This window comes from Zootoca vivipara, chromosome 8 (genome assembly GCF_965207765.1).
Source record: "Zootoca vivipara chromosome 8, rZooViv2.hap1.1, whole genome shotgun sequence".
In the NCBI taxonomy this organism is placed as follows: Eukaryota; Metazoa; Chordata; class Lepidosauria; order Squamata; family Lacertidae; genus Zootoca; species Zootoca vivipara.
The window spans coordinates 43,387,226-43,414,791 of NC_142591.1; the positions used below are offsets into that span (position 1 = coordinate 43,387,226).

At 39.0% G+C, this 27,566-nt stretch overlaps 1 protein-coding gene and 2 long non-coding RNA genes across 12 annotated transcripts in view; 1 reads left to right on the forward strand and 2 right to left on the reverse strand.

Annotated features, from left to right (window-relative positions):
- Nucleotides 1–1,102: 1,102 nt before the first annotated feature.
- Nucleotides 1,103–8,867, reverse strand: LOC118090169 (uncharacterized). Its single transcript, XR_015951667.1, has 4 exons — nucleotides 8,727–8,867; nucleotides 4,869–4,953; nucleotides 3,531–3,590; nucleotides 1,103–1,236 (listed from the first exon to the last, which is right to left on the reverse strand). It is a non-coding gene; the product is annotated as an uncharacterized LOC118090169 (long non-coding RNA).
- Nucleotides 6,439–27,566, forward strand: part of RBBP8 (RB binding protein 8, endonuclease) — a 41,970-nt gene continuing 20,842 nt past the window's right edge. For 3 of the 10 annotated variants that reach the window (XM_035125551.3, XM_088676277.1, XM_035125556.3), the window contains exons 1-8: nucleotides 6,439–6,605; nucleotides 14,332–14,555; nucleotides 18,651–18,693; nucleotides 22,604–22,699; nucleotides 23,405–23,517; nucleotides 25,200–25,275; nucleotides 26,400–26,551; nucleotides 27,035–27,136. In XM_035125551.3, coding sequence (XP_034981442.2) covers nucleotides 14,444–14,555; nucleotides 18,651–18,693; nucleotides 22,604–22,699; nucleotides 23,405–23,517; nucleotides 25,200–25,275; nucleotides 26,400–26,551; nucleotides 27,035–27,136 — 694 coding nt within the window. In that variant the 5' untranslated portion in view covers nucleotides 6,439–6,605; nucleotides 14,332–14,443. Of the gene's footprint in view, nucleotides 6,606–10,821; nucleotides 12,347–12,630; nucleotides 12,947–14,331; nucleotides 14,556–18,650; nucleotides 18,694–22,317; nucleotides 22,447–22,603; nucleotides 22,700–23,404; nucleotides 23,518–25,199; nucleotides 25,276–26,399; nucleotides 26,552–27,034; nucleotides 27,137–27,566 lie in introns of those variants that run through there. The other 7 variants (XM_035125554.3, XM_088676278.1, XM_088676280.1 and 4 more) reach the window with 6 other exon arrangements.
- LOC148684830 (uncharacterized) lies at nucleotides 16,502–17,672 on the reverse strand. The gene is made up of 2 exons (XR_015951668.1): nucleotides 17,559–17,672; nucleotides 16,502–16,714 (listed from the first exon to the last, which is right to left on the reverse strand). It is a non-coding gene; the product is annotated as an uncharacterized LOC148684830 (long non-coding RNA).

Genomic DNA, 27,566 nt, shown 5'->3' on the forward strand with positions numbered 1-27,566 from the left:
GACCTAACGGTCAGGGGTACCTTTACCTTTTACCCTTTAACTACCAAACTATACTGCAGAGGAAATATATATTTGGTAGTGTTCCTAGGTTTGGATGCTATGCCTTTCAAATTCGTCATAAAAGTATCAGGCATTTTTTTGATGGCTACAGGGAAGTATGTCGTAAACGTTCCATAATGAGTCCTTGTAGATATGAATGTTTGTGCATACCTTTATTATGGGAACAAGTCTGCACCTGTACAATTAACTTATTTTTCCTTAAGAAAGATTGTGAAACTAAACCCTTTCACCTTAAAATAAGTTGCTGTGTTGTGATAACTTCAGAAGCACAGAACTGTATCCATGGATATAAAATGCAGAGAAAGAAATACCTTTACAACTAAGAAAACCTGTTTAAAATTATGCTGTCTGCATTTCTGAAAAGCAGAAATGAAGACTTTATTTTAAATGGATTTATTAGAACTTCCCCTTCCTAACTGCTATCGCTAAAATAACTTCAGAATGTTGCTTATATGAAGATACCACAATATTTGCATTAACAGATGGATTAATAAGATAGACAATGCAGTTATTTGAGTAAAATCTCAAGCAAATTAAATATCCCTGTTATTTTGATAGTATCACCATCTAGACTGAAATGAATGTATTTCATAATTATTTTTATAACATAGCCAGTCATCTGATGAATTTATTTCTTCCTCAGTGACATATTATATCTGTATAGTTGAAAATATCAGTACTCTGCATCTGCAGTGTAATTAATACAAATAAACTGAAACAGAGAACCTCTTAATTAAAATTCTTAGCCTATTATTATTAATAATAATATTATTCCCTGCCCATCTGACTGGTTTGCCCCAGCCATTCTGGGCGGCTTACAACATATATTAAAAAAAGCATAATAAAATAGTAAACATTAAAAAACTTTCCTATACAAGACTGCCATCAGATGTCTTCTAAAGGTTGTATAGTTGCTTATCTCCTTAACATGATGGGAGGGTGTTCCACAGGGCAGGTGCCACTACCAAGAAGGCCCTCTGCTGGTTCCCTGTAACTTCACTTCTCACGGTGAGGGAACTCCCAGAAGTCCCTCAGCGCTGGACCTCAGTGTCCAGGCAGAACAATCGGGGTGGGGACACTCCTTTGGGTATACTGGGACAAGGCCATTTAGGGCTTTCAAGGTCAGCACCAACACTTTGAATTGTGCTCAGAAATGTACTGGGAGCCAATGTAGGTCTTTCAGGACAAATGTTAAATACAGAAAAGCATTTTATTAAAAATAATAATAATATTTATCTCTTATCCCACATGTGCTCACTTGACTGCTTCAATCAGTAGAACTGGCACTATACAGGTTCAACAAAATACCCATTCCACATTTGTTTAGCACCTGCACTTTGGAATTCCCTGCCTATTAAGATCAATCAGGCTCCTTCACTGCACTATTTTTAGTGCCTGCTAGAAAGAGTCTTGTTTAGACAAACCAACCCAGATGCTTAGAAAGTTGAGGTAATTTCAATCTGCTTTGGTATTTTAAGTTTTGTATGTTTTAATGTAGGGTGGTGATTTTCCCTCTCTCAAAGTTCTTATTTTTTGAAAGAAAAAAACTTTGCAGTTTTTTATAATCGAGTGGTGTATAAATAAATATGTTTCATCTGTTCATATATGCAGTTCTCCTTTCATCCATGAACCACACATTTTGGGAGAGTTTAATTAGAAATGCTTTTAAATATGAGCTTAGATATAAATCTAAACATGATATGATAGACTCCTTAAACAAAAGAAATTGTATGTGTGCATTATATTTAATTTTGCTTAACAGTCTTTTTGGATTGAAAGTTCCAGCAAGAATGTTCTAGAAATGGTAGCTTTATTGTTTTTCCACACCAAATTTCCATTCCACCCCACCCCCACCCCCATTTCAAATTGTCCAGACACAGATCTGCAATAATAATCTGTCATCTAGAAACCAGAGGGATGACAGTAAGCAGAAAAGCAATGGGTGGGGAAAGAGTTAAACACATACATTTTCCTCTCCCTTGATATACATATGCTGTTTCCTTCTTCTAAATTGCCTCCTCCTCAAAACTGCTTTTTAATAAACTGAGCAGGATTTTAAATATATATATATATTTGCATGTTATGTCTATCTTAACTCTCTAAATCTTCTCTCTCATCAGAATTACAGCACCTCCGGCAATTAGTGTTCCTCCTTATGACATAAGGTGTGACATTAATCCTACTCATTCTAATCCACTACATCATCAGAACCATTTCATGCTGCACATTTAACTGAAAGTCTTCTATTCAGTTACACTGACCAAGCCCAACCCTGCTTAGCTGTAAGAAACAATAGCCTGAGGTGGTGTGGTTGCAGTGTAAATACTGCACATCTGTACTCCCATCTGAGCTTTATTAGTCTCTGTGGTTTCTTCAAAGTTTGCTCCTTTTTTGAAATCATTTTACAAAGCATAGTTTTGCATACTATTTTTATACATGCATTTGAATACCATTTAATAACCCTTTTCAAACTCTTATTTCTATTACACGTGGAGGGGAAATGTTGCTAGGGCCAATTAAAGTAGTAATGGCTAAATGATACAAGGTTAGCGAAGCATGTACATAATTTATCATGCTCCAACTGCTAATCATTTGGCAACTGTTATCGTCTATATGTACAGCTTGAGATATGAACTACCGGTAGTAGAAGAACTTAATTCACCTTTTTTTTTCTTCAAATGTTTATGGACCAAGGATTTGTAATCCTTAACGCCTGGCACTTAGCTACTTTTGAAGATCTTGCATATTGATTAAACAAACTAATTTAGGTCCGGAACTTGTATAAGAACTTGTATATTGATCACCTCTTGCTACTAGTGTGAGCTTTAGAATGTTACTAGCACTGCACTTGAAATAGTACCAGCACTGTAATATCCTGGCCATGTATAGTAAGTAGTCTCAAGCACATGGAAGATATAAACTCCAGTTCTAGAAATGGGGAATGGCATGTCATTCACAGAAAAAGGTTAACTCAGGTAAGATTTAGTTATGCCACTTTACAGCTGAGGGGGAGGCTGCAGAGAGGCTCCACGCAGCACACCCTGCCCTGGCTCACCCCACCCCCATGGGCGGCTCGCTCCACCCCCGGCTGCAGGACACATGCGGCGCACCAGGCACCCGAGTGGCTAGCTATGCCGCTGCCTTTGCTCTGAACAGGTGTAGCTAATACAGTCACCCTCCGGATGTTGTTGAATTCCAACTCCCATAATCCCTGACCATTGTCTATTTTGGCTGTAGCTCATGGGAGTTGGAATGTCATGTTCCCGGGGATGTCATTAAGGGCTGGAGTTGCTGGAAACCAGGGGTGTGTGGGAAGAATGCTCTTATGCTTGGGTCCTGCCTTTGAGTTTCCTATAGGCACCCAATTGGCCACTGTGAGAACAGGATCCTGGACTAGATGGACTATTGGTCAGATCTTCTAATGCTCAGGTCGCAGTTACAGAATATAGAACTTTCACCAAAATACTCACCAATGGAGCTGGGTTGGAGATGTAGCCCAGTCCCAACCAAGTAAGTCAAGCCAAGAGAGTCTAGGTATCAATGTGATCCAGAGACAAAGTCAGGTAATTGTCCAACATCAACATCACAAAGTTCAGGCAAGATAAAGCACAGCAAGGGTATAGTATATACCTGTGTTGCTTCCAACAAATGGAAGGCACAAGAGCCTTATAGACTCTTAACTTCCTAAACAACTTCCTAACCACAGCTGTTGGCCATGGGGTACCAACTTGAATAAAATATTGGGGTGGGGGGGCAGGTAAACACCATCCTGCATAATCAATTACATGATGTGGTACACACACACCCCATTTTAATGGCAATGCCTATCAACTTGGGGGGGGGCATCACCCTCAAATATTTTAGGGGGGGGGGCGAAAGGACCTTAGCCACTAGGAGCTGGCTCCTATGGCCATGAAGGAGTAGCAGGGATTGGTTACTTATGAGTAGACTGGTGGCTCAGGGTCCTTAGATGCATATTGTGTTGTTGCCCTTTGGTCTGGACCGGAAGCCTTTACCAGCTGCAACCTTCCAACAGTTTGACTTCACCCCCAAAGGTGCACTGCTCCATTGCCTCCCAAGACAGATGCCAACAACAACATGAGCTTTACCTAGCCCCCCCCCCTGTGTACTAAGTGCCTATTGTGGCATCAGTCCTTTAAATCATGCACTATGTTGAAGAAGTATCAACTACTTCATCTTAAGTGACAAACTGAAGCTTAACCTAGAGGCTACCCTTTCTACCTCCAGCCAATTTGGATGGCAGGGGAAAAAAATCTTCCCAGCCCTTTCAAACGTCTATCAGCATATCCCTGGGGTATCAGTTATTATTTTATTAATTTAATAATTATAATTAAATTTATATACTGCCCTTCATTGAAAGACCACGGGGCATAAAAATACAAAGTGAAAACACAAAATACATAAAGTAGCGCCCCCCCCCCAAAGCAAAACACAAATACCAGTAAACCTATTTTAAAAGCCTAGTTGAAGAGGAATGCCTGGTGCCTAGTGCCTAAAGCATGAAGTAACAGTTCATTCAAGCAAAATGGCTGCTCTGTGTGTGTGTGTTTGTTCCCTTCATCTTTCCTCTCATGGTCGTTTTTGTTTTTGTTCCCTCCAGTTCTTCAGTCATGCGTACCAGGTGTTTCTTTGCTTTTGCCTCCCATCTCTCCCTTCATGGGCGCTCCTTCTCCCTCCCTATCTTTCCCTTCATGGTTATTCTGGTTTTTTATTTTTATTTTTTGAAGGGGTGGACCCCTCCCAATCTTTATGGCTTCTCTGTTTTTTTGCTCCCCCTTCCTCCTTACCTTTCTTTCTTCCTCTTCCTTTCTTGGTGTCTGCTGGTGTCCAGTTAGAACACGGTAGGAGGGCCTCAGCGGAAAACATGGTCTGCTAGCAAGGAGAAAGTACAACTGCTTCCACATGCTCTGTCAGTCGAGCACAGTGAGGAATGGAGAGCCTGGCACATGCCTTGGTATAATTTTCTGAGCACCTCAGTACCCCCAAACACTGCACTGGGGATGCCAACCCTCAGGTAGCCTGCTACCCTCACTAAGATGGGGTTACCATCTTGTCCTTTACCTCAGGCAGCAAAATGTCTTGGGCCAGCTTTGGTATACTAGGAAAGATTTTGCCCATGCAAGCCAAAGGTCTGGTTTCTTCAGTGAAGACATCTGGATACTATTTAACAATCAACTACAGTGCATTACTGTAGTTGCTCAGTGAATTAATAGTCTGAAAAGGCCTTATGTAACAATAAAACGTTCTAGGAATCACTGGAAGTCGTGCTGCCACTGTGAAAAATGCTGATCAATAAGAACATAGATCAATATACAGATCAATAAGAACATAGGATTTGGTTAGAGTCCGGTTCTTTACTAACCATGAGTTAAAGGGGAACTCTACAAGGCCATAAACCATATAAAGTGTAACTGTATTATAATGCTATGCACATTCTAATTGTCACACACCTGTTTATTTTCATCTGAAATATTTTCATTATTTTCTTATTTGTTATTCATTTTTTATTTCAGAAAAGAATAAACAAAAATGTAAAAGTATAACTGCTTTTTAAAACCTTCAATAGACTGTAGCCGGATAGGAATTAGGAATATCTCACTGTCAGCAAATGATGTTTCAACAGATTTCGCTACTGCGTTTTACTTGTTTAAACACATATCTCTTCTGACCTGCCTCTCCTGTACACACCTTCCGTACCAAAGCAGATCATACGAAACACAACTCCAAAAAGTACCCTGGTGTTGTGCTACCTACACTTTAATCACATGTGCAACAGAATAACTCCTCTTCCACTACTTAATGGAGTATTCTCTACCCACAACTAAAAAAGAAATAGTTTTGTATTGGGTCCCAGATTTTGTTTTGACCATTTGTAATGTTTAAATCTCATTTAATTGGGGGGGGGCGGCGACAATTTTTATGGTTTGTTTCAAAGTGTATACTTGCCTATCTTCCCGTTCATAAATGAAACGCCAATCTATCAACTACTTCATCTAGATATGCAATAATGAAGACTTTGCAACAATAGGATATTGCTGTATTTGATACGGATACAGCACTCCCCAACCCTCTGGTAAATTGTTTTGCTGGAGGCTACAACATTCTAAGTTGGGAGTTGGTGGAGGCGTGAATAATTCACCACTTATGAAGCTTCAGAGTTAAGTTGAGCCGCAGCATGTTGAGCTGCCCTTTGATGCATACTGGCTGAACAGGTTCCTGTTCTACCAAGGAACTGGTTTGACAGGCCTGTTATGCCAACAAATTCTGGTATGATTCCATGTCCCAGAGAATGCAGAAACCTGCCCAGCCAGTTAAATGAAAGACATATTAGGTTATCCATTGCACATTGTATATATCTTAGGTGCAGCAGAACCTCTCTCAGCATTCTGCACTGTGGTCCACAGTGGCTCTCTCATCCTACATGTGCTTGATGCTTATAAGCTCAGGGAAAAGCTAACAATAAATAATCACCACTCCTGATCAAAAGCAAAGTCACATTAACCTTTCACAATCACCACCGAAAGGTAAGTTTTTAAAATCTCCCTTTATTATGCATTCTGTGTAGTCCTATCACATATTTTAAATTTTCTTATGCAGTGTAAATGCGTATTTTCTGTGTTGTTGTTTTTTAAAGTATTACTGTTTTGCTGTATCATATATGGCTACTGGTGACATAATTTTGCAGTTCCTTTTAGTGATGATTCTTCATTAAGTAGGCATAGTTAGAACTGTAGGTTAGTGAACAAAACAGAGGTGGGGGAAAGGCCTAATAATAGTGTTGCCACTGACCTGCTACATAAATTATGGCAAATCTCTTCTGTCTTAGCTTCTGTGTGCGGAATATGTGGTAAACACAATAATCTCACAATGGAAATATGATACGGTAAATGCTATGCATATGCTAAAATTGTATTTTACTTTCCACTGCCAACCCCCTAAATAATTTAATATTTTTAGCACATAAAATGATCTTTTCAAAGTTTGATATGGCATAGCCATAATTTATATGCTGCATATTAAAAGGTCAAGTCCTCATTTGCTTTAAATAACAAATAGAAGAGGCTATCCAAAATTAGAAGGATTACCAAAACTGTAGACCCACCTTTATGATCTGTTTAAAACCAAGGGATATAGATCTCAGTATATTCCCAGGTACAATGTCAAATAAGAATTAGACTTTGAAAACAAAGGCTATAGAATCTGGTAACTGATTAACTTACTGAACCTAAGTACTGTAGTGTACTGGCTGAGCTGAATAGAAAGGAATGAAGACAGGTTTTGTCATGCCTGTTGGGACAAAATAACTTTTGTTTAAAGTAAATGTGATTTTTTTTTCTATCCCCCTTTTAACTGGATTTTAAAAGGATAGAAATTCCTTTAGTTGTTTCTCTTCTCAAGAAAGCTTGGTTTAAATAGGATTTTTTTACAAAATAAATACCGGTAGGTATTTTTCTAATGACAAGGCAAGTAAAAAGTAAAATATTGGTACCTGGTGGGCTATGTTTTAAAGTACTTTAACAGCTCAGTGCATTATGTGAGATCTAGCATAATCTCACAGAGGAAGTATCAGCTTGGTGTGTGCATATCCAAGTTGATGAACAGTTATCTTTGTTATTTCTTGGAAGAATGCCAAGTGTCTACAACAACTGATATAAAACTGAATGGCAGACTTAACAGGCCTTTAAGTGTACAAAGCACAGCTAGATAGTATCATTGTAATGTTTGGGAAAATATGTTCTCATCAGTATAAAACTAATGAGTTGTATCCAACTTAAACTCAGAGTAGACCCCCTGAAATTTATTGACTTCAGTCCTTTCTTAGAATTTAAGTGAATGGTTTCAATGGGTCTTCATGAATAAGACTTTAATTGGCCATAACAAGTAATTTTTCTATTTGTCTTATTCATAATTAATTTTAGCTGGATTGGAGCCTAAGAACTGTAAAAGAAAACTTGCAGATTTGGGCAGTTTACTTGTTCCACACATACAAATTTTGAGATATTTCATTTTTTAAAAAAAAATCTCTTTACACTATGAGTTTTTAAAATTAATGTATATTTTGGAAAGTAGAACATTTGTATGTATTCCAAATGGTTGCGATCCAGTTCTTAGTGCCCAGGTTTCCTACTGCATAGGAAAAAATTCACAACAGAGGGAAGGATCCTGAGCCAAGATTACCCTGCTCTTATATTGGTCCACTGTGCTGGCTTCAGCATGTGGGGGTAAGACTCACAGTGCTCAAGGCTACATGCTTTGTTTGGCCCTGAATCTATTTAACATGCAATAAAGCCTTGTCTATTATCTACACTTAATAGTTCTTCATATAAAAGTACTATATGACAAAGTAATGGAACTTTGTAGGCAAAGCACATTTGGGGTACCACTAGTAAATGGCAGCAAATTACCAGTTACCTAATGTATTGTTTTATAGTTATGTTTTTAAAATGTGTGTGTTCTTATTTGCTATTTTGCAAAACTTTGATTTTTTTAAAAAAAGAAAACTGATTTTTTTGTATGTAAAGGCTATACACAAACAAATAGTTTGGATTTTCTGCCTCAAATCCAAGATTTCAGCTGAAAGTTGTTTTCAGCATTTCGGCTGTCATGCAAAAATCCATGCTATCAGCTTTGTGTAATTAACATACCTTTTATATAATGGGGACAGGAGCTGCTCCCCAGACTGAATGGCAGATCAGTTTTTCATTTCAGTAGATTATGGATTGTTGTTTCTATGGCATGAGGGAAAGGGCTGTTGTGCTGTTCAAAGAAGAAAGTTAGAAGTCCATCTGGGAACATAAACAATCATGGTTTCAGCTGAAGGATATTTTTCAATATTGACTTATAACTGTATCTTCCTCACAGAAACAAGTGAAATATTTTGGCATGCAGCTCTGCTGTAAAGCAGCAACATGTCCACATTTATTATAAAATATGCTTTCTGCATGAACTGATACAAAAATAATTTAAACCAAAAACTGAGAACCACCACATAAAGCTTTTTAAAAGCCTTCTGCTAAAATAATATTCACTTAGGGAAGAGTAAATGATGGTAACAAAACCAACAAATTAATGTTTATTTAATATCACTGATCATTATAAAATATATTGAGATAACTAACCCTTGATAATTATCCATAGGTATTCTCACACAGTAGTTTCATGTTATATTTGAGTAGTCATCCACGTATTCTCACCAGCCACCATTCTGTTTCCATGAATGCCTTCCACAATAATCTTGGGGATTACTTTTACTACTAAAGCAGTCCTTGGAAGTTTGTTAGGGTTCCTTAATGGGGTTACCTGTCATAGCAAAGTTTCCTGAAAAACAGCTTCTGTCTTACTACCCTGAAACATGCTTTTCACCCAGAGTGAATAACACACCGGGGGGGGGGGGGGTCGGGGTCATCATTGCCTTATGATATCAACAGTTCAAAATAAACCTGTTGCATCATTTGAAATGATTAACTGTGTGCTACATAAACTGTGGTCCACAGACCAGCCGTGGTCTGCAAACGTCATTCAGATAATCCAGTGTGTCTGCAAAAATGCTATTAAAAACCCTACAGTTGCTATAGCATGCACAAAAATCTATTAAGTGGCCTGCCCAGACCCTCAGCAATTTTCAAGGGGTTCATTGGTGGGGCACTTTAGGAACCACTGCACATGATGCCTTAGTATTCATGTTCACTTTCACTAGATGCATCTCCTACATTTTGCTCCAATGATAAATCAGAACATAGAAAGCTGTTTTACATCAGGTTCTATTATTTGTTCATCTGGCCCAGTATTGGCTATTTTGAATGGCAGTATCTTGCCAGGGTCTCTAGTAGAGGTATTCCTCAATGACCTAGTTTGCACATCATAGTAAAACATGGTGAATATGAAGATGCTTAGGAAGATTCTCATAAGAGCCCTATTGGATCATACCAAAGGCCTTTCCAGTGCATCTTTCTTTTCTCACAATGGCGAACCAGATGTCTGATAAGCAGGACTTGAGCACAATAAGTTGTGTCCTGCACATACATAAACCCCAGCCTTTGATTTCAAAGGCATACTGCCTCCGATACTAAAGGTAGTGTATGGCCATCATGACTAGTAGTTGTTAATGTGTTTATATATATATATATATATATTACATTTTATATGTTGTGCTATACTTTACAAAATATTATTTATAAATAATAATCTTTCTTGTGCCTTTCTGGTCTGCTGTGCACCTCCCTGAAGATGTGTGGAGGAGACAAAACATGATCCGTGACTTAACTATATGGGCAAAGCAGAATTAATGGTTTCACTCTGTCATAATTAGCAAGCCATGAACAAATCTTGGAAGATTATGGTATTTTGGATATGCTAAATCAGGGATCATGGTTTGTTTCCTCTGCACACTAATGGGGCTGGTACAAAACAAACAAAGTGTAATTAACTATGGTTTGTGATGCTGTGCAAATGATGCCACTACCTTCTCCTTTTTTACGGAAATGCCAGGGATTGAACCAGGAACTTCAGCATGCAAAGCATGAGCTGTGGCCTCTTCACTAATTGCTAGGGGCTAAATGCTAAAGACTTTGGAAGGATCTTAAACCTAACAAATCACACAAACAAAATTTTAAAAGAATGCCCTATATCCCTCAGTGGCAGTATCTTACAGTTCTTTACCTCGGACAAGTACCCAAAATTACTGTCCCTTTTAAATTGAAATTTACACAAACTTTCTTTGAAATATGACATTGCAGGAAAGAGTGGTATTTAAATAGTTCAGCACTGCCCTAAATTTCTTCTATTACTAGCCAATTTGGCTTCTGATTTTAGAAGTCTAAGCAGAAGATACCGTAGCTTAAGGAGCATTCCTAGGGAGTTCAGCTAGGTTCAAGTGACAATTGCATAATTTCACTTGTAGTTACAGAGAGCATGTTCTGTTAATATTGCAAGCAGATCAGGGTTAACCATTGTGCAGTGCAGAGTTCAGGGTTCATGAAAACAAGCAGAGCAGATTCCAGGAAAGTAGCAAGTTGCATAGTTCATAAGAATGATACTTTATTGAGGAGGGAGAAATGAAGTACTGTATCTAGAGCCCAACCAATATTTATATTATGACACAGCACCTTTGCTCTATGGAGCATCTGTCAATGTCTGTGTGTCTTTCTGCTTAGATAAAGTGCATATCTTTGCAGGAGAGTAGTCTTTTACTAGGAATCATCCGTATAATTGAGTTGTATGCATATCTCACAAAACTTAAATGAGTGCATTGAAAACATTCTTTTCAGTAGTTTTTATCACCTCCAAAGGCGAGCACTTTCCACACACTCAGTTCCACACACCCCTATTTATTGTTTATCCAATGAGGAAGAAGGAAGAAGACCCCCTCCTGGGCCTCTCCTTTTCCCTTCCCCCACTTTGTTGCCCCAAACTGAAGAGTTCAACATGAAAAGGATGAAGAACTTTAAACTAGTGTTTCTAATAAACAGTAATGAATAAATTATTCTATTTGAAGCACCCCGTTTGCAAAATACTGACAGTATTTTGATTTGGCAAAAATGTTCAATAAAAAGAAGTGCAGGTGCTTTAGGTTGCTTTGTGACTCCTAGTTGCTGGGTTCTCTCCTACCCACCCATTCCCCTGTCGTTGCTTCTCTACCAGGGCAAACACTACTCTAGACAAGCATGTTGAGGAAAAAGTGGACCTGCTGCCTTAAGTAGGGAAGGGCAGTAACTCTTGCGGCAAAGCATTCGCCGGGAGTGCAGAAGCCCCCAGCTTCAAACCCCGAGACATATCGCCTGCCTGAAACCCTGAGAGCCGCTGCTGCCAGTCAGTGCAGGCCACGCTGAGCTAGATGGACCTGCGCGGGGGGTAGGTTGGTCCAGAGCTTCCTCCGCTACTTCAGATGGTCTGCCAGCAAATAGCCCACCAGGAAGGAAGCGGGAAGAGGCAAGGAGGGAAGGCGGAGAGCAGGAGAGAGTCGCCAGCGCAGCCTCCGGCCACCAGGGGCAGCTCCGTCCCGCCAAAAGCACCTCGGCCAAGCCGCTACCTCTCCGGTCACAGGCGCCGCCGGGGGAGAACAAACAGAAAACGAAGCGCTTTCCTCGTCGGTCGGAAGGCGGGCGCGGAAGCCAAGTATGATCCCTCCGACTTTCCGTTTCTCTTTCCCGCCGCTTGCCTCCAGCGACTGAGCAGCTGCCTCGGGTAACAAGAGCGCGCCCGGCTGAGGCGGAGCTCCCTCCCGGCCGCTTGACTTTCCTTCGGCGCCTCTTTCTTTCCGACTCTTGTAAGCCTCCTCTTCCTCCACGGCCCGAAGCCGGTCGGCCGCATTCATCCGCCGCCCGGTGTCCCTCCGCAGCCACGGCGAGCCAACCAAACATGCCGCCGCCGCTTCTGCGGTTAAACTTGCCCGACCTCAGCGCGGGAGCAGGGACAAGGAACCCCACCCCATAAACTGGTCCGACTCCTGTTTTGAGGCTGGACCCACAGCCTTCCGTGATAGTCGAGAGCAAGGGGGAGGGGAGAGGCCACTTTGCGCGTGAGCTGGGGAAAAAAAGAACCCTCCTCTTCCCCTTCCTATCATCACCCTTTTGAAAAAGCCGCTCTTTTCAAACTCCGAAGCAGCGCGCGCTGTGCTTTCCGGGGGGCGTGTCCGCGTGTCACGTGGGGACTTTGTTTTTGTTTCCCCCTCCTCTCTTCCTTCTTTCCCCCAGCCGGGTAGCCGGCTAAAAGCTTCAGGCCAGGCCACGTGTTGAAGAACTTTACTTTACTTTATCGCTTTGCCCTCCCTGCATCTTGTTCGATGTTTGCCTCTTGCAATGCTACTAAAGCTGCAAAACTACCCATAGCTTTCTGGGGTGTGTTGAAGGCACAGGAGCTCTGTGAGGTAGATACGGGGCGGGGGGGGGAGGGGAGTTTATTTATTTATTTTACTCTTTAACTGCCGGATGTGAAGAATAAGGAAAGACTTTTAAAGCTCTACTATGATCTGTTTAACTGTTTAAATCGTGTGCTCTGAAATGGAGGCGGAGGAGGAATCTTGTAGTGAAATGAGTGTCTGTAAACGCAGGAGTATGTGGCCTTTCAGACATTGGATAACAGCTGCCTTGGAAACTCCAATTGTTCTAGGCAGTGCTTTTTCGGGGGGGGGGCAGGGGTACTCGTACCCTTAAACATTTTGTGAATCTATGTTTGTCCTCATTGAGGGGCAGTATTTCAATATGAGTAGGAAAATGATTGCACCCCTAAACATTTTTTAGAAAAAAAACACTGGTTCTAGGTGCGTTTTTGCGACTCGGAATTTCATTAGCGTGAACAGTTTCTGAGCTCTGGGTCATAGCTGCCAGTTTCCCCTTTTCTCTCAAGGAAGCCTATTCAGCATAAAGGAATTTCCCTTAAAAAAAGGGAGAACTTGGCAGCTATGCTCTGGGTGCAGTAGTGCACCTACTGGTGAAGATATGGACTATTCCTAAACTATCAGTAAAATGAACTCTTAGAACTTTAAAATAAATGGTCTTAGTCTTGGTCTTTACTTCCACAGACAAATGGCACAAGCGAGGCATGTTCACCAGTGAGGGGATGTACTAATCTCGAACTCAGTCTCTGAACAGTATGAATTGGTACTTATAGAAGGGAATTGCATGTCATGTACTGGAAACAGTCTTTCAACTACCTTGAAAATACCTTGTACCTATTAACAAATGGATGACTGTGCTATTCTGTTGCAGCAAAAGCAACAAGGACCCTTGTGGCACCTTAAAGATGAACACATTTATTATGGCATAAGCTTTTATGGACTAGTGTCTATTTCATGCTTCTGTTGAAGTCTTATGCCTCAGTGATTGTATTAGTTCCAGAGGAAGCAAGTTAGTTCAAGGCCACTTAGCCTGAGCTACCGTAATTACTATTCAGGCTATACAAGGGTATCATAATCATCATCATTCAATTCATTTATGTACTGCTTTTCAGCCCAAAGGCCTCCGCAGCATATTAAAGCAAGCTATGCAGTAGAATACAGTAGCATGCCATAAATCAATCAGCAAGTAAAACAAGGCAATAAAATTGTAGCATAAAGACAAAAGAAAGACTTCCTGAACTAGAAGATTAAAGGATGCTGTTACCAAACACACATACCTATATGTAAGAATAATACATCCCCGTATTGCTTCCCCTGCTAGAAGAAAAGGAGCTTAAGGAAACAAGAAAGCAACCATGTGTTTCCCCAACTGTTGCAAGTCATACACTGTAAATGTTTTCAACCTGTCATTGCAGGCATCTCATTTTCTATTTAAAATAAATCAACGGTGTGATGTAAAACTAAAAGAGTGGCAAACAGCAAAAACTGCATAAAGACAAGTGAAATACTCAAAACAGAAAACACAAGATGAGCGCCTCTGGAGGAACTTGTGGAAGTCCAAACTCCACAGAACCTGCTCCTGATTACTTCAAGGAATTGTGGTCCAAACTGAAGGAATGCCATGATAAAGAAGTAAAAGGTAATATTATGGTTGCTGATCTATAATAGGCCAGTGTGTTTACCAAATAAATATATCATAATTAGCTCCTGATCAGCTGGTATTTCTGCCTTGTTCAGAAAACATTTGGTGAAAACATAGCAAGATGTTAATCATGTGGTAGGGTGTGTATGATAATTGCAGATGAATGTGGGTTGATGTTGAGTTGATATTGTTTGACTAGACTTGGTCTTTTCAATGTTCCATTACTTAAGCAGGATGTTTTGTTGAAGTATTGAACATTCTAGTAATGGAATAATCTTAAATTAAGATTTTCTGGTTTATCAGTCTTTCTCCTGCTGGATTTTTTACAATGAACTGTGAAATAGAGTTAATATTTTGCAGAATGCTGTAGTTTCCAGTCTAAATCATCACCAGAGTACTTGTGATGCAGAAATTGAGTAATGGTGTATGGTGTACAATGTACATGATAAGTATTTTCTAGATGTTGTTCTTGGAATGTAGAAGTGACAGTGAAACCACAAGAGAATCTTATGGAGACTCTGATGGAGCTAATCATGCAGAGCAAAGCTATGTATTTTAAGTGAGAACTTAGTCCCTTTCAACTGGAGATAGACTCTTGTGTCTTATAAGATTGCAGCCCCCAGTCTCATAACTGGAGATGTATCTTACACACACGCACACAAGTAGCAGCTATGAGTCTTCATGCATTTGCATTCTGTATGCAGACAGAATCATGCAACTCATTCCCAGGAATGTCAGCAATATTAACAGGCAACATCAGAGTGGTTATTTTTATTATTATTACAATTAATTTATTAATTGCTTTCCAAACCTCCATCTCAAGGCAGTTTACACATAAGATAATTAAAAACAGGTAAAAACAACAAATATATTTAAAGGGCAGGACGAAAACCAACAGCTGATTTCACCTAGCAAACTAGCCTATATTGGGGAACAGATACACCCAAATAACAGGTGCTGTTTTGCCTGTTGCAGAAAACACTGTCCAAGCTACTAGGGATACCAACGATAGTATCAGGCCAAATTAAAATCCAAGAGAGAAAGTGATATCTGGGAATGTTGCACATAGAATAATTAAAACAGCCCAGGTTAGTGCATTCAACAATATAGCAGAAGTCTACACTTCCTTGCTGTAGTGACCCCCACCCTCTCACTCGGATTAAGGGATCCTGATAAAAGATGGGGTGTGCGAGGCATAGTACCGTAATTTCCTCAATATATTTTACCTTCTATAGGCCACAAATCATTTCCTGAACTTACTAGGTTTATTAGCTTTAATCCTTTTGGCTCAGTTCATTCTTCAGCTGAGTTTTTACATTGGGTGGAATGTCGTCAGTGAGGCACATGCTGAGACATCATCAACTCAGGATTTTGCAATCATAAGGAGTGCCTGTATGTCATGAAGCCGAATAACAGAAAACTTAAGTTAAAAAACAATTCTGTCTAATGTTTTTTTTTTGGAGTTTGGAATAATAAAAACTTGGGGATGACCTTTCAAAAATACATAGGCCTGTATATTCTTGGAAATAGGTCCCTCTGAAATAAATGACACTGAATAAATTTAGTTAGATTGACTATGGGTGTGTCAGTGCAGCCTTGCCATGAGGCAGATTTTTTCATGCCTAAACCTTTGTTTCTGTGTTCTACACAATGATTAGTACAGTTAGATGCTGTAGGAGTACATCAAAGACATGCCTGAAGGATAGTTAATTTTTGCAAAAGGTGGGGTGCCTCCTATAGAACTGGGTATAGTGATATTTAAGACACATCAAACACAGACTTGCCTGGACTTTGCTTGTTTCTGAAGTCTATAAATATGAATTAAAGCTGACTCATGAATTTTGAATTCTAAATGTCAGCAAAATTGACAGTAACCAGAGAAATAAGTGCCTGATGCTCATTTTGTTGTATTTCCATGTGCAAACTTCATTCTTGTGCTACCAACAAAAGCAATCAAATGATGATGTTAAGTTTCTTTTAATTTTTAACAACATGTTTTGGAGGAAAATACAGTCTAATAAGTTGCATACTACACTTAGTGCTGACTGCCTAGGCTTCAAACGCAACCTTCATTTCATGTCACAACTTTTCTCTCTGCTTTGGTTCATGGCTCCAATTAGACAAATTCATTGTTGGATGATGATGAACTCACAAGCCTGATTATTAGAATAAAAGCACAGGATATTAACATGGTTATGAAAAACTTTCCCAGAAGTTATGCTAAGGATGGAACTACAGTGGTACCTCAGTTTTCAAACATAATCTGTTCTGGAAGACCGTTCGACTTCTGAAATGTTCTAAAACCGAAACTCAATAGCTGACAGCTAGGCTTCAAGGTCTTGCACTCAGCAGAAGCCACATTTCCTGTTCAAGTTCTGAAACGTTCATCAATGGAGACATTCAAAAATTGAGGTACCACTGTACATATATTAGTGTAAGGGAGGATTTTTAAGGGCAGAGTTTATGGGAGGAGGTGGCAAACCTCAAACCTTTCCCTTGTAATCCATCCTGGTGGCTCCCCCCCCCCCACATTCCAAACATGTATTCAACTCTGAAACCTGAAATAAATCAAATTGGGTGACGTGTGTGTGTGTGTGAGAGAGAGAGAGAGAGAGAGAGAAATGTGTGTGTGTGAAGTACTGGGAAGAAGGTTGTGGAGGAGAAGCCACCCTCCAGTTTCCTCCACGAATGTCCAAACATTACTGTTGAACTGCAAGCACTCATTTGAGAAATGCATGTAATGCGAGTTCCACCCTTTGCAGAATTAGGTTATAGTTATAACCTAAAGGTTATAACCTATAGGTTATAACCTATAGGTTATAATTCAGTTTAATCTAACCTAAATGAAAATTTTGTGCACAGTGAGCTGGCAGATAAACAGTAAGTAAGTGGTAAATCTTATTCTTGCCATGCATTTAATGGGTTTTGCTCTGTGTTCTCTTCTCTCATACATTTTCTTGGAAGACAGAAGGGCAACGCTGTTAAGGCAAGTTTACTTACTTTTAAAAAATCTCATTAGGACTAATATGATTTAAGCACAAATACAACATCTTTGATGGGGCAGTCTGTTTTATTGAAGGAGAATAGTGGATAAAAAATAAATGTTCTAGTGATCTGCAAAGCAAACATAATTTTTCAGAATTAATACAATTTCAGACTTCATACCCAAATTCTAATTTATTGATTCAGGATTGCTCCAGAAAGTTTTTTGAAATATTCTGATAATTCCTGAATTCAGGTGAAGTAGTATTACTGTAGTTTTGCCTTTGTAGTATAGCTTATTCAGTAGCAACTGAGGCTGCTAGTGTTAAAATACCAAAAACTGTGCCAAACAGTCTACCTGTTCTTACAGGAGCCTCATTGTTGTGCAGTCTCATTCCTTCTGATGGGTGTGGAGAAGGATTAAAGCAGAGCACTTTATTAGGGGTCTTAATTCTAGATATCTAATTGTCTTGCCAAATTGCAGCCACATTTTAAGAAAAACTATTTCCTAACTGATCTACATGATCAAGCATAATTGAGTGCTTAAAGAGATAAGAGCCCTCTTTTCCTGTCTTCCCTTAATTTTTCCTTTGAAGCCATTTTCATGCATTTTCTATTTTGCCTTTCTTTTGTAATGGGGCATGGCATTAATGTGTGGTATGACTGTTGCTTTCAAAACAATAAATGTTGGCCAGCCTTAGTAACTAGCAAAAAAAAAAGTGCCCAGAACCCTGACCAAGGACAGCTGGTGAAACAGAAGAGTGAAATTGTTCTTGCATTCATGTTGCACTAATTCTTTTTTCCATCTGGAGTGCTAGCAACTTCTTAGCTAAATTTCTATAATGTGCTTTTTTCAGGGCTACCTGTGAAGACAGCATCCTAGGAACCATTGGTTCATTACCTTCTTTTGAGAACTGAAGTATCAGAAAAACAAACTATATTTTTTTGAAATAACTTGTTCAGAACAATAACCCTGTAATTTAGCCCCAAATGTATGCATTTGTTAGTAGTTTCTACATATACATATAAAGACATTATTCTTCATTAATTTGTACCAGTATATGGAAGTTCAAAATATAAATTCTTGTTTTTCTCTTTTTCTTTCATTAGGATTACTGGCAAAGATCACCAAGCTGAAAACAGAAAGGTGTTTGTAAGTATCTCCTCATATGCCTTAATTCTTAATTTGATTGAAATAGTTGCATTTACTAACTGGTCCTCAGAGGCTGGTTTTTCAGACAGAGTCTACTATTTTATTTTCTAGGAATGATAAAGCAAAAGGTTAAGGACAATATTGCAAGGATTGTAATAGAGGCAACATTTCTTATGTTTAGCAATCAGTTACATTAAAACTGCAGTACTATGCACACTTTCTTTGGAACAAGTCTCATGGAACTTGGTTGAATTTACTTCTAAATTCAACAAGTCTTACTGAAGCAGAACCAGCATGATTTCTGCAAGGGTAAGTCCTGTCTCACTAACCTTGTAGTATATTGAGGATCTACAAGGATGTAGATATAGGTGTACTTTGATAAAGTCACTTGTCAAAGCCTTGAATAAGCCTTGGAGTTATGGAATAATAGGAGAGGTTCACTTATGGATCAGTAACTGGTTAAGCAGCAGAGAATAGGAATTGTGAATGTGAGGGCTATCCAGTATGGGTGAATAGGCAGTAATATGGCAAGTTCAATTTTATGTAAAGTGATGCAAATGGAGCCAAACAATTCTAATTTCACATATACACTAATGGGGCCTGAACTGGAAGTGACTGAGTAGGAATGATACCGAAGGTCGTAGTAGATAGCTTGATGAAGGTGTTGACCCACTGTGTGGCTGCTGTGAAAAAGACTGTTTTTAGGAAGGAATTTAAAACCTGCCAGTATCAGAATACCATTAATACAAATTTATGGCAATACCACACTCGGAATATTGCATTTTTGTACTCCAACTTCAATTTAAACTTTGGTGTAGAGTGATTGTGTTTGGAATAATATTGTCATGTATATCTCCTTGTTAAAAAGTTTCCATCCTCAGCTCAGAGTTGGTGGAAGATGGGTATTATTGCTGACTTTCTCTTGAGATTTAATACATACCAAGCTAAATGGCTTAATTATTACTTGCTGGAGTCATCCTACAAGTAGTGCATTGTAGATATAACAGTCTTCTATAGGAGTTCTTGTTCTCCCCAACTCTTTCTGAATACCTGAGGTTTAATATTTCAGCACTGATAACCAGCCAGACAATGAGCTCCTTATGCTGCACCCTGGTTCAGCGGTGAGGCTAATGGTCTTGGAAATGCAGGGTCAAGGACCACTCATTAGGAAGGCTATTTTCATACCCGAAGAGCCTGTCAGTTTTGTCAAGCAGCATCATGACAATCATGCACTATTTTCTCTTTTTTTTTAACACTTTTTGCTCCGATCTTAGAATGTGAGTGTACTTATAACCAAGTGAACCTACCCATGCTTCACTCATAATAAATACTATATGTTCAGTGACATATATTTCCTAGCAAGTGACTTGATTACAACTGAGTAGCCTGAACATGTTTACTCAGAAGTAAGTCTCAATGAGTTTAATCCAATTTGCTCTCAGGTAAGTTTGCTTAGAAATTCTGCTTTAATCTTATGTAATTGCTGCTTAGCTTTAGAATAAATTCTAGCTTTAGACTAATTCCTTCCAGTAGCACCTTAGAGACCGACTAAGTTTGTCATTGGTATGAGCTTTTGTGTGCATGCACACTTCTTCAGATACCACTTCTGAATAATAATAATAATAATAATAATAATAATAATAATAATAATAATAATTTTTTATTATTTATACCCCGCCCATCTGGCTGGGTTTCCCCAGCCACTCTGGGCGGCTTCCAACTGAATATTAAAAACAGTACAGCATCAAACATTAAAAACTTCCCTAAACAGGAAAAAGTGTGCATGCACACGAAAGCTCATACCTATGACAAACTTAGTTGGTCTCTAAGGTGCTATTGGAAGAATTTTATTTTATTTTATTTCGACTACGGCAGACCAACACGGCTACCTACCTGTAACTAGCTTTAGACTAAAACTGGAAGCTTTTTGAGCCACAGGTGAGACTTTTATGCATGATTAGAGGATTGCATTCAGTTGCCTAGGCCACCATGTTGTGCATTTCTTATGCTGTCTTAGGTGGCTACTTTCTTTACTGGCACAATCACTATGCCTATAACAGGTATTCAAATTTTGTGTGTGTGAGAAACTCAAGCTGGAAATCCTATTTAGTGTTTGTTTGATCTGCATGCTATGCATATTTAACTGGAAGCAACCCCCTTTTGGATATACAGTGGTACCTCAGGTTACAGACGCTTCAGGTTACAGACTCCGCTAACCCAGAAATAGTACCTCGGGTTAAGAACTTTGCTTCAGGATGAGAACAGAAATCGTATGGTGGTGGCGCGGCAGCAGCGGGAGGCCCCATTAGCTAAAGTGGTACCTTAGGTTAAGAGCAGTTTCATGTTGATAAAGGACCTCCAGAACGAATTAAGTTCTTAACCTGAGGTACCACTGTAGTGAGAATTTCTTCTTAGTGAACACACATAGGATAGCAGGATAGCACTGTTGTTTAAAGTACTTTCAGTACAGTATCGCTGTAAGGTTCCCTTTGTTTCATGTGAGTAAGAAATACTGGTTTGCCTAATGCCACCCAGTAGTTATTCATAGCTGAGCTGCAAGCTTAAGTCCCTAAAATATAGCAGCTTCTGAGGCACGTCTGGAAAACTACTACACACTCCAGTCAGTTTTGAATAGAAGTGTTTATATTTGGTGTCTGTTGTTCTCAAAGCTTGACTGCCAGCAATTAAAAAGAGGTGCCACATCAGTTGTTGCTACTGTTAATATGGCTTCCGCGTTATCCTCACATAATTGCAGTTATTGTTAGTAAAAATCCTTCTTGCATTAGTTAAATTGTGTTTGTTTTCTTGCCACTGACTAAATCTAACAAAAACCAGCCCTGAACTGCTTGAGTTGCAGAGAGCTAAATGGTGTGCACAAGGGGATTGTACATTTCCCACCTGCACACCTGTTTGTTATTAGATGTGGACCTTCCATCCCACCCCTTTTCAGGCCAGTATCATGTGTAAATGTGCAGTGCTGCCACCACTGCATTTAATTTAGGCTCCCTCAGAAAGACAATATATAAATTGAATAACTAAAACAAATTATAGTTTGGCCAGACTATTACAGTTGTACATTGGAAGTCAAACGGAATCCGTTCTGGAAGTCGGTTCAACTTCCAAAGCGTGGCTCCAGGAAGCTCCTGCAGAAGCCACAGAAGTCAGACGTTCGGCTTCCAAAAATAGTTCGCAAACCGGAACAGTTCGACTTTCAAGGTACGACTGTATTTGTTTATCTTATTCCACCTTGTTCTCCCTGCTCTATAAACCAATCTGGGACATAACTACCACACATTAGATTAAATGTGTAGTGTGCAGCATCAATCTTTCTTCTTCTTTATTTTTAATGCTGAGCATAAGAGACTCTGATTTTCACTGAGACCATGGGAGTGTCTTATCTGAGGGGCATTTCCATGTTGCAGGGGGTTCATGGGGATCCTATCCATGCAAGTAGAACAACTTCACCATTCTGATTCATTAAGGTTTCACAACTGTATGCTCCTACCTGAGAGTAAACTCCACTGAACACACTGAGAAAACCTGCATAGGCTTGCACTGTAATTTGGTTATCCTCATTTAAATAATTCCCTGCAGCCCATTGTAATGCAAAGTTTTCCTTGACAGAAAACACATGCGCAGAATAGCTATAATTTTGTTGTACTATGCTACCACTTTCCTCTTCCATCAAGCACCATCCTTCTCCTCTGTCAAATTCATGTTACTTATAGTGGAAGCCAATGGAATTGGGACCATGTGAGTAATGTGCTTTGTACTGCAGGTGAGTCATTTTGTTAGTCTGGTTAGCACAGTTTTCTTACTTTGTTAACTTTGAGTTAAAATGATTTCTGCTTAATGAAAATACATCTATCACATATACAATTGCTGTAAATGAATTTCCATTTATGTTTAGGGATGCAGAAAGACTTGAAGAGTTTTACACCAAAAACCAGCAGCTTAGAGAGCAACAAAAATCATTGCATGAAACAATTACAGTTTTAGAAGATCGGTAAGTAGAAATTACCTCATTTTGATGGTAAGATTTAGCCATAATTTTTCTTTTGAAAGCCCTGCCGATGAGATTATTGTTTGCTGCTTGTATATAAAACTGAGTAGTAAATAGCTTACTAAATGGAAGAGGTGATAATGGATGCTCTCCCTGACTTATTTTAAGTTTTGAAATCAAAGCCTTTTGATTTGTATTGGACAACATTTTTCAAGGACGTGGAAGTTCATTCAGTGCTATGAAGCATGTAACCTTGTATGGTGTGTGTGTAAAGAAATAAGTTCAAATAGATGTATTCTAACTTGACCATCCAGAACTATTTTGTTGTTCTGCAGGTAGGAAAGATTTAGGAAGGTCTTTGATAGTAAAATCAGAATTGTGCTTCTGATTGCCATGTATCAAAAAAGGTGTTTTGCATAAGAAGAGTGGTTGATAGCCAATATTTTGAAATTCTAGATCATCTATGCCACACTTCAGGTTGTAATCCTAAACACACTTACTAAGGAGTAATTTCCACTGGACATTTATGGCCTCTTGTGCAGTGGTTCCCAATTAAGTAAATACTTTGGGCCCCCTGTTTTTCAAAAGCTAAGCCATGGACTTCCTACTTTTGAAATTTTGATAGACCAGTGGTATGCCCTGAGTTATCTAGTACTTAAAAAAATTATTATGCTAATTTAAGATATCTTTATCTTCTAATTTCTATAGGTTAAGAGCAGGATTATGTGATCGTTGTGCAGTAACTGAAGAGCATATGAAGAAAAAACAGCAGGAATTTGAAAATATTCGGCAACAGAACCTCAAGCTGATTACAGAACTGAGTGAGTTTTATCTTCCTTGAATCATTTCATAATATTGTGACCTCTTTACATGTGATCTGTTATTACACTCTTTTGAGTCAGTAATGGTCAGTTTTTCTATATTTAGATACTAAGTTGTCCACAGAAAATACTCATTATGTCTGATGGACCATTCATTCCCCAAACAAGCTTATACTCATAGGCTCCATTGTACCTAATATGCAGGAGTGTACTGTTAGCCTCTTAAATTTTGGAATGTAATAAAACACTACTTGCTTTCAAAATTGTTAATATAATAAGATAAAATATGGAGAAGTGCTTTTTTCCTGTCTTTAAAATGTCAGGAACTACCACAAGCATAATTTGGGTGAGATTGAGTTGTAGCCCAATAACATTTCACTTGGGCTTGACTCTTTGGATAAGATTTGCTCACACACAAAGTCATGTCCCGCAAAGCTATGGTTTGTTTTTACATACAAACCTATGGAAGCTTACAAACCATGGTTAGGGAAGGTACCACCAAATCAAGGTATCAAATCACAGTTTGAAGATAATTTGCAAAACACAGCTTGTACCAATTGTTGTCTGCCGTGGCATCCGAATTCAAAAACCAGTGACAAACCATCATCTCAACAGAAGCAGAGCAGCAGCACAGAGTTAGGAATTGCTCTGCCTCAAGAAGCTGCTGCACAATAGAAACCAGAGCGAATCATAGTTCTGAGCAGATAGAAAACAATAGGAGACAAATAGTTCTAAGTTATTATTTACCGTATGCTTGACAGCTCAAAAGCGTTGTGGGTAAGTACAAACTGTGGTTTGCTATGGTGTATGAATTGAGCCCAGAGTCTGTTTATTGCTATAGATGCCTAAAAATTCCATCCCAAACCCAGATTATATTTGGTTTATGACTCGTTTGCAGGGTAGAGGGGAAGGAGCCGAACCTTTTCTGTGTTTGACTTGACTTGCTTTGGTCTCCTGGAGGTGTTTGCTCTGCTAGCACAATTATACAATGTTTCTGCTATACAATTGCTATGTTGATTGTTTGAGGAGTGGAGGGTGTTGATGTATTTTCCTCCCATTAATTAGGTACTGCTGGATTCAATGAAATTTTGTAATGTTACCACTTTCCCTTTAATGAGATTGTGCTGCTTTGCTTATAGACAAATGGAGAACTCTTCTACATCTTAGGTTCAGGGGCCTTCTAAAGAGAATCAAAGTTCCTGGATATAAACTATTACTTGACTTTCTTGTGAAGGGAGTACAGCTCACAGATGCCCACTAATTTGAATAGCATCATGACTTTGGTCAAGGATAGGACAGGAATAAAGGCACATCTTTGCAAACATCACACAAGACAGTGGGACCAGTATTTTTTTTTAATGTCCTTTCCTTTACATCAGCAGTCTTATTTTTTTCTATGAAGCAATATTCTCATGTGATGAAAAAGTCAATTAGTAAGTAATTTGTTGCTGGATTTCACAGTTAATCAGTGTGATATAATTAAGTTACAAATTGCATTTACAACATTCAGTTAGTGACTTGGCTGGAACTCTTTATTTAGAATGAAAACAAAATGTATTGGAGTACAGGTTCATGCAAGTGAGTTTTTTAGTCATCTAATGGATTTCCTAAGACTAATAAAGAAATAAAACACAACTGGAAATTGCCATGTTATTTCATTATTATTTTTTTGCATATTTCAGTGAATGAAAGAAACAATTTACAGGATGAAAATAAAAAGATTTCTGAACAGCTTCAGAAGATGCAAGAGAAGATAGAGTAAGTATAATTCCTGTTTGTACCTATGCAAATAGATGTAGGGAAAGGTTTGTCCAGGAAGTGATGGATAATGACGATAACCAAACCACAGTAAATCAGATAAACCCTGTCTCATCTCAGTGTAACACCCTCCCTTTCCTGAGAGGGAAGGAGTTGCTCATGGAGTGCTGAAAAGTTGGATACCAGAGTCGCTCCACATCCCAGCACTTTACAAAAAATGTATTCTACTGTCTTCTAGTTGAGGAAGGTAAGGAGGTAGTGTATCTCATGCCATGCTGCTAAGTTTTGGAGCAGATGGAAACAGTGAAAGAGAGACCTGTGTTTCTACTACTCCAGGACAATATAAGAGTCTCTTCTACCTCTGTACTTTGTTCTCCAGTGGGTGACTGGTGGGAGGGGTCATAGCAAAAGCAGTGATCTCTGGCAACTACAAAATATGCTTGGCTGGTAAGCCAAACCAGAACTTGTGAAAGGTTTGGTAAATGAGCCTGTTGTCATTTCCAGCTATTCCTTTGTAGTCCCACTGACTCCCTGATCTTTTGTTTATAATTTACGTTTTCACTGCCAATGTTTCAGCCACTTATTTTAGCTTCAACCTGCCAAGACATTCTTTGTTCTGTCCACCACTTGCCTTTTTATTAGCACCTTCTGCCAGGTTCCCTCCTTCTAATCCAGGCATAGGCAAACTCTGGCCCTCCAGTTGTTTGGGACCACAGTTCACATCATCCCTGACCACTGGTCCTGTTAGCTAGGGGGGGTGGGAATTGTAGTCCCAAAACAGCTGGAGGGCCGGAGTTTGCCTATGCCTGTTCTAAGCAACAGTGCCACTCTTTTTCCAGAATTTAAAAGGACTATTTCTGCCTTCTCTAAGGCTACATTTCCAGATTCAGGCAGGTAGCCATGTTGGTCTGACGCAGTCAAAATAAATAAATAAATAAATTGTTCAGTAGTACCTTAGAGACCAACTAAGTTTGTTCTGGGTATAAGTTTTTGTGTGCATGCACACTTCTTCAGATACCAATTCCCAGTGACCCTTAATGCACTCTTGACAGATCAACCCTTTCTGTTTTTTATACCGTAGTATTTACAGTAGGCTTCACATTAATTTTGTTTGTTTTTCTTAGGGAACAAGAACAATACACGGAAGAGTTCGTTCCAGATTCACCTGTTCAGTCACTTTCAATGGTTAATCAACTGCGCCGAAAACAGGAGAAAAGACATGTCCAGTACACAGAACAAAAGGGTCCAGATTCGGAACAGGCAGGAAGACCTCATAGTACGCTTTTTCAAAATCTATTTCCCTGCTAAAAATGCTAAGAATAATTACAGTTTGAAGGAGGTCCCCTTTATACAATATAAAAATATACAGTTCGGAATCCTTCCTTTTAGGAAACGGTTCTGAATTTCTTTACTAACTGTCTCAGACTACCACCTAATGGACAATAAAAGTATTTCCATCCTGTTATACCCACAAACAGAGCCAGTTATTTTAAAGGAATAGTCTTAACTCCCATCAGGTCAGTTGTCAGAGGGGAAAACTGTATGAGAGGAGCTGCTCCTGAGCTGGGCACTGTTGCTCGCTCTGTTTCTGGATCTGAATGTGGGGGAGAATACCTCTAGGCAAGGGGAAGCTCTTGGTCAAGCACAAGGCAGAGAATTACCATTGATATTAAGGAGGAATTCCTGTAGGATGCCATAAATAAACTTCATTTTATAAAGATGCTATATCTGATTATGACCTTTATTTTTCTCTTTCTAGAGCTTGGGAAGATCCCTCTTTCATCCACCCAAAGGGATGTCTGTCCTGAAGAAGAAGTTTTGGTGGCTGATACCTGTGACCCACAGCTCTCCCCAGTATCACGTAAATTTAGCAAATTTTGCCATTATATATTTAAATTAGTGATAGTGGAAAGGAGTACAGTCAGTTTTCCTTGGTAATCACTCAGTACTATTGAAGATTTTTCTTTTTTACTGCTTATAGATTTTTTTTAAAAAAAATTAAGCAGTCTATAAATATTTAAAATAAATGAAGCTTTTAGTGGAGATCTTTATCCAAGTTCATATCTGTATTTGATCTGAATTTTGTTCTGTTTTGTTTTTGCATATGGAATTGTTTAATTGTTGATGTTTGATGCTTTGAGGTATTTTATGGGGAGCGATTCATGAATGGAATTGAATAAATAAGAAAAGCCCTCAGTGTGAAAAGTGCTCTGTATGGTCCTTTGCTCTGTTTATTCTTCGTTAGAGGGAACATATGACCCCAGGACTCAGGGACGCAGGTGGACTGTGGG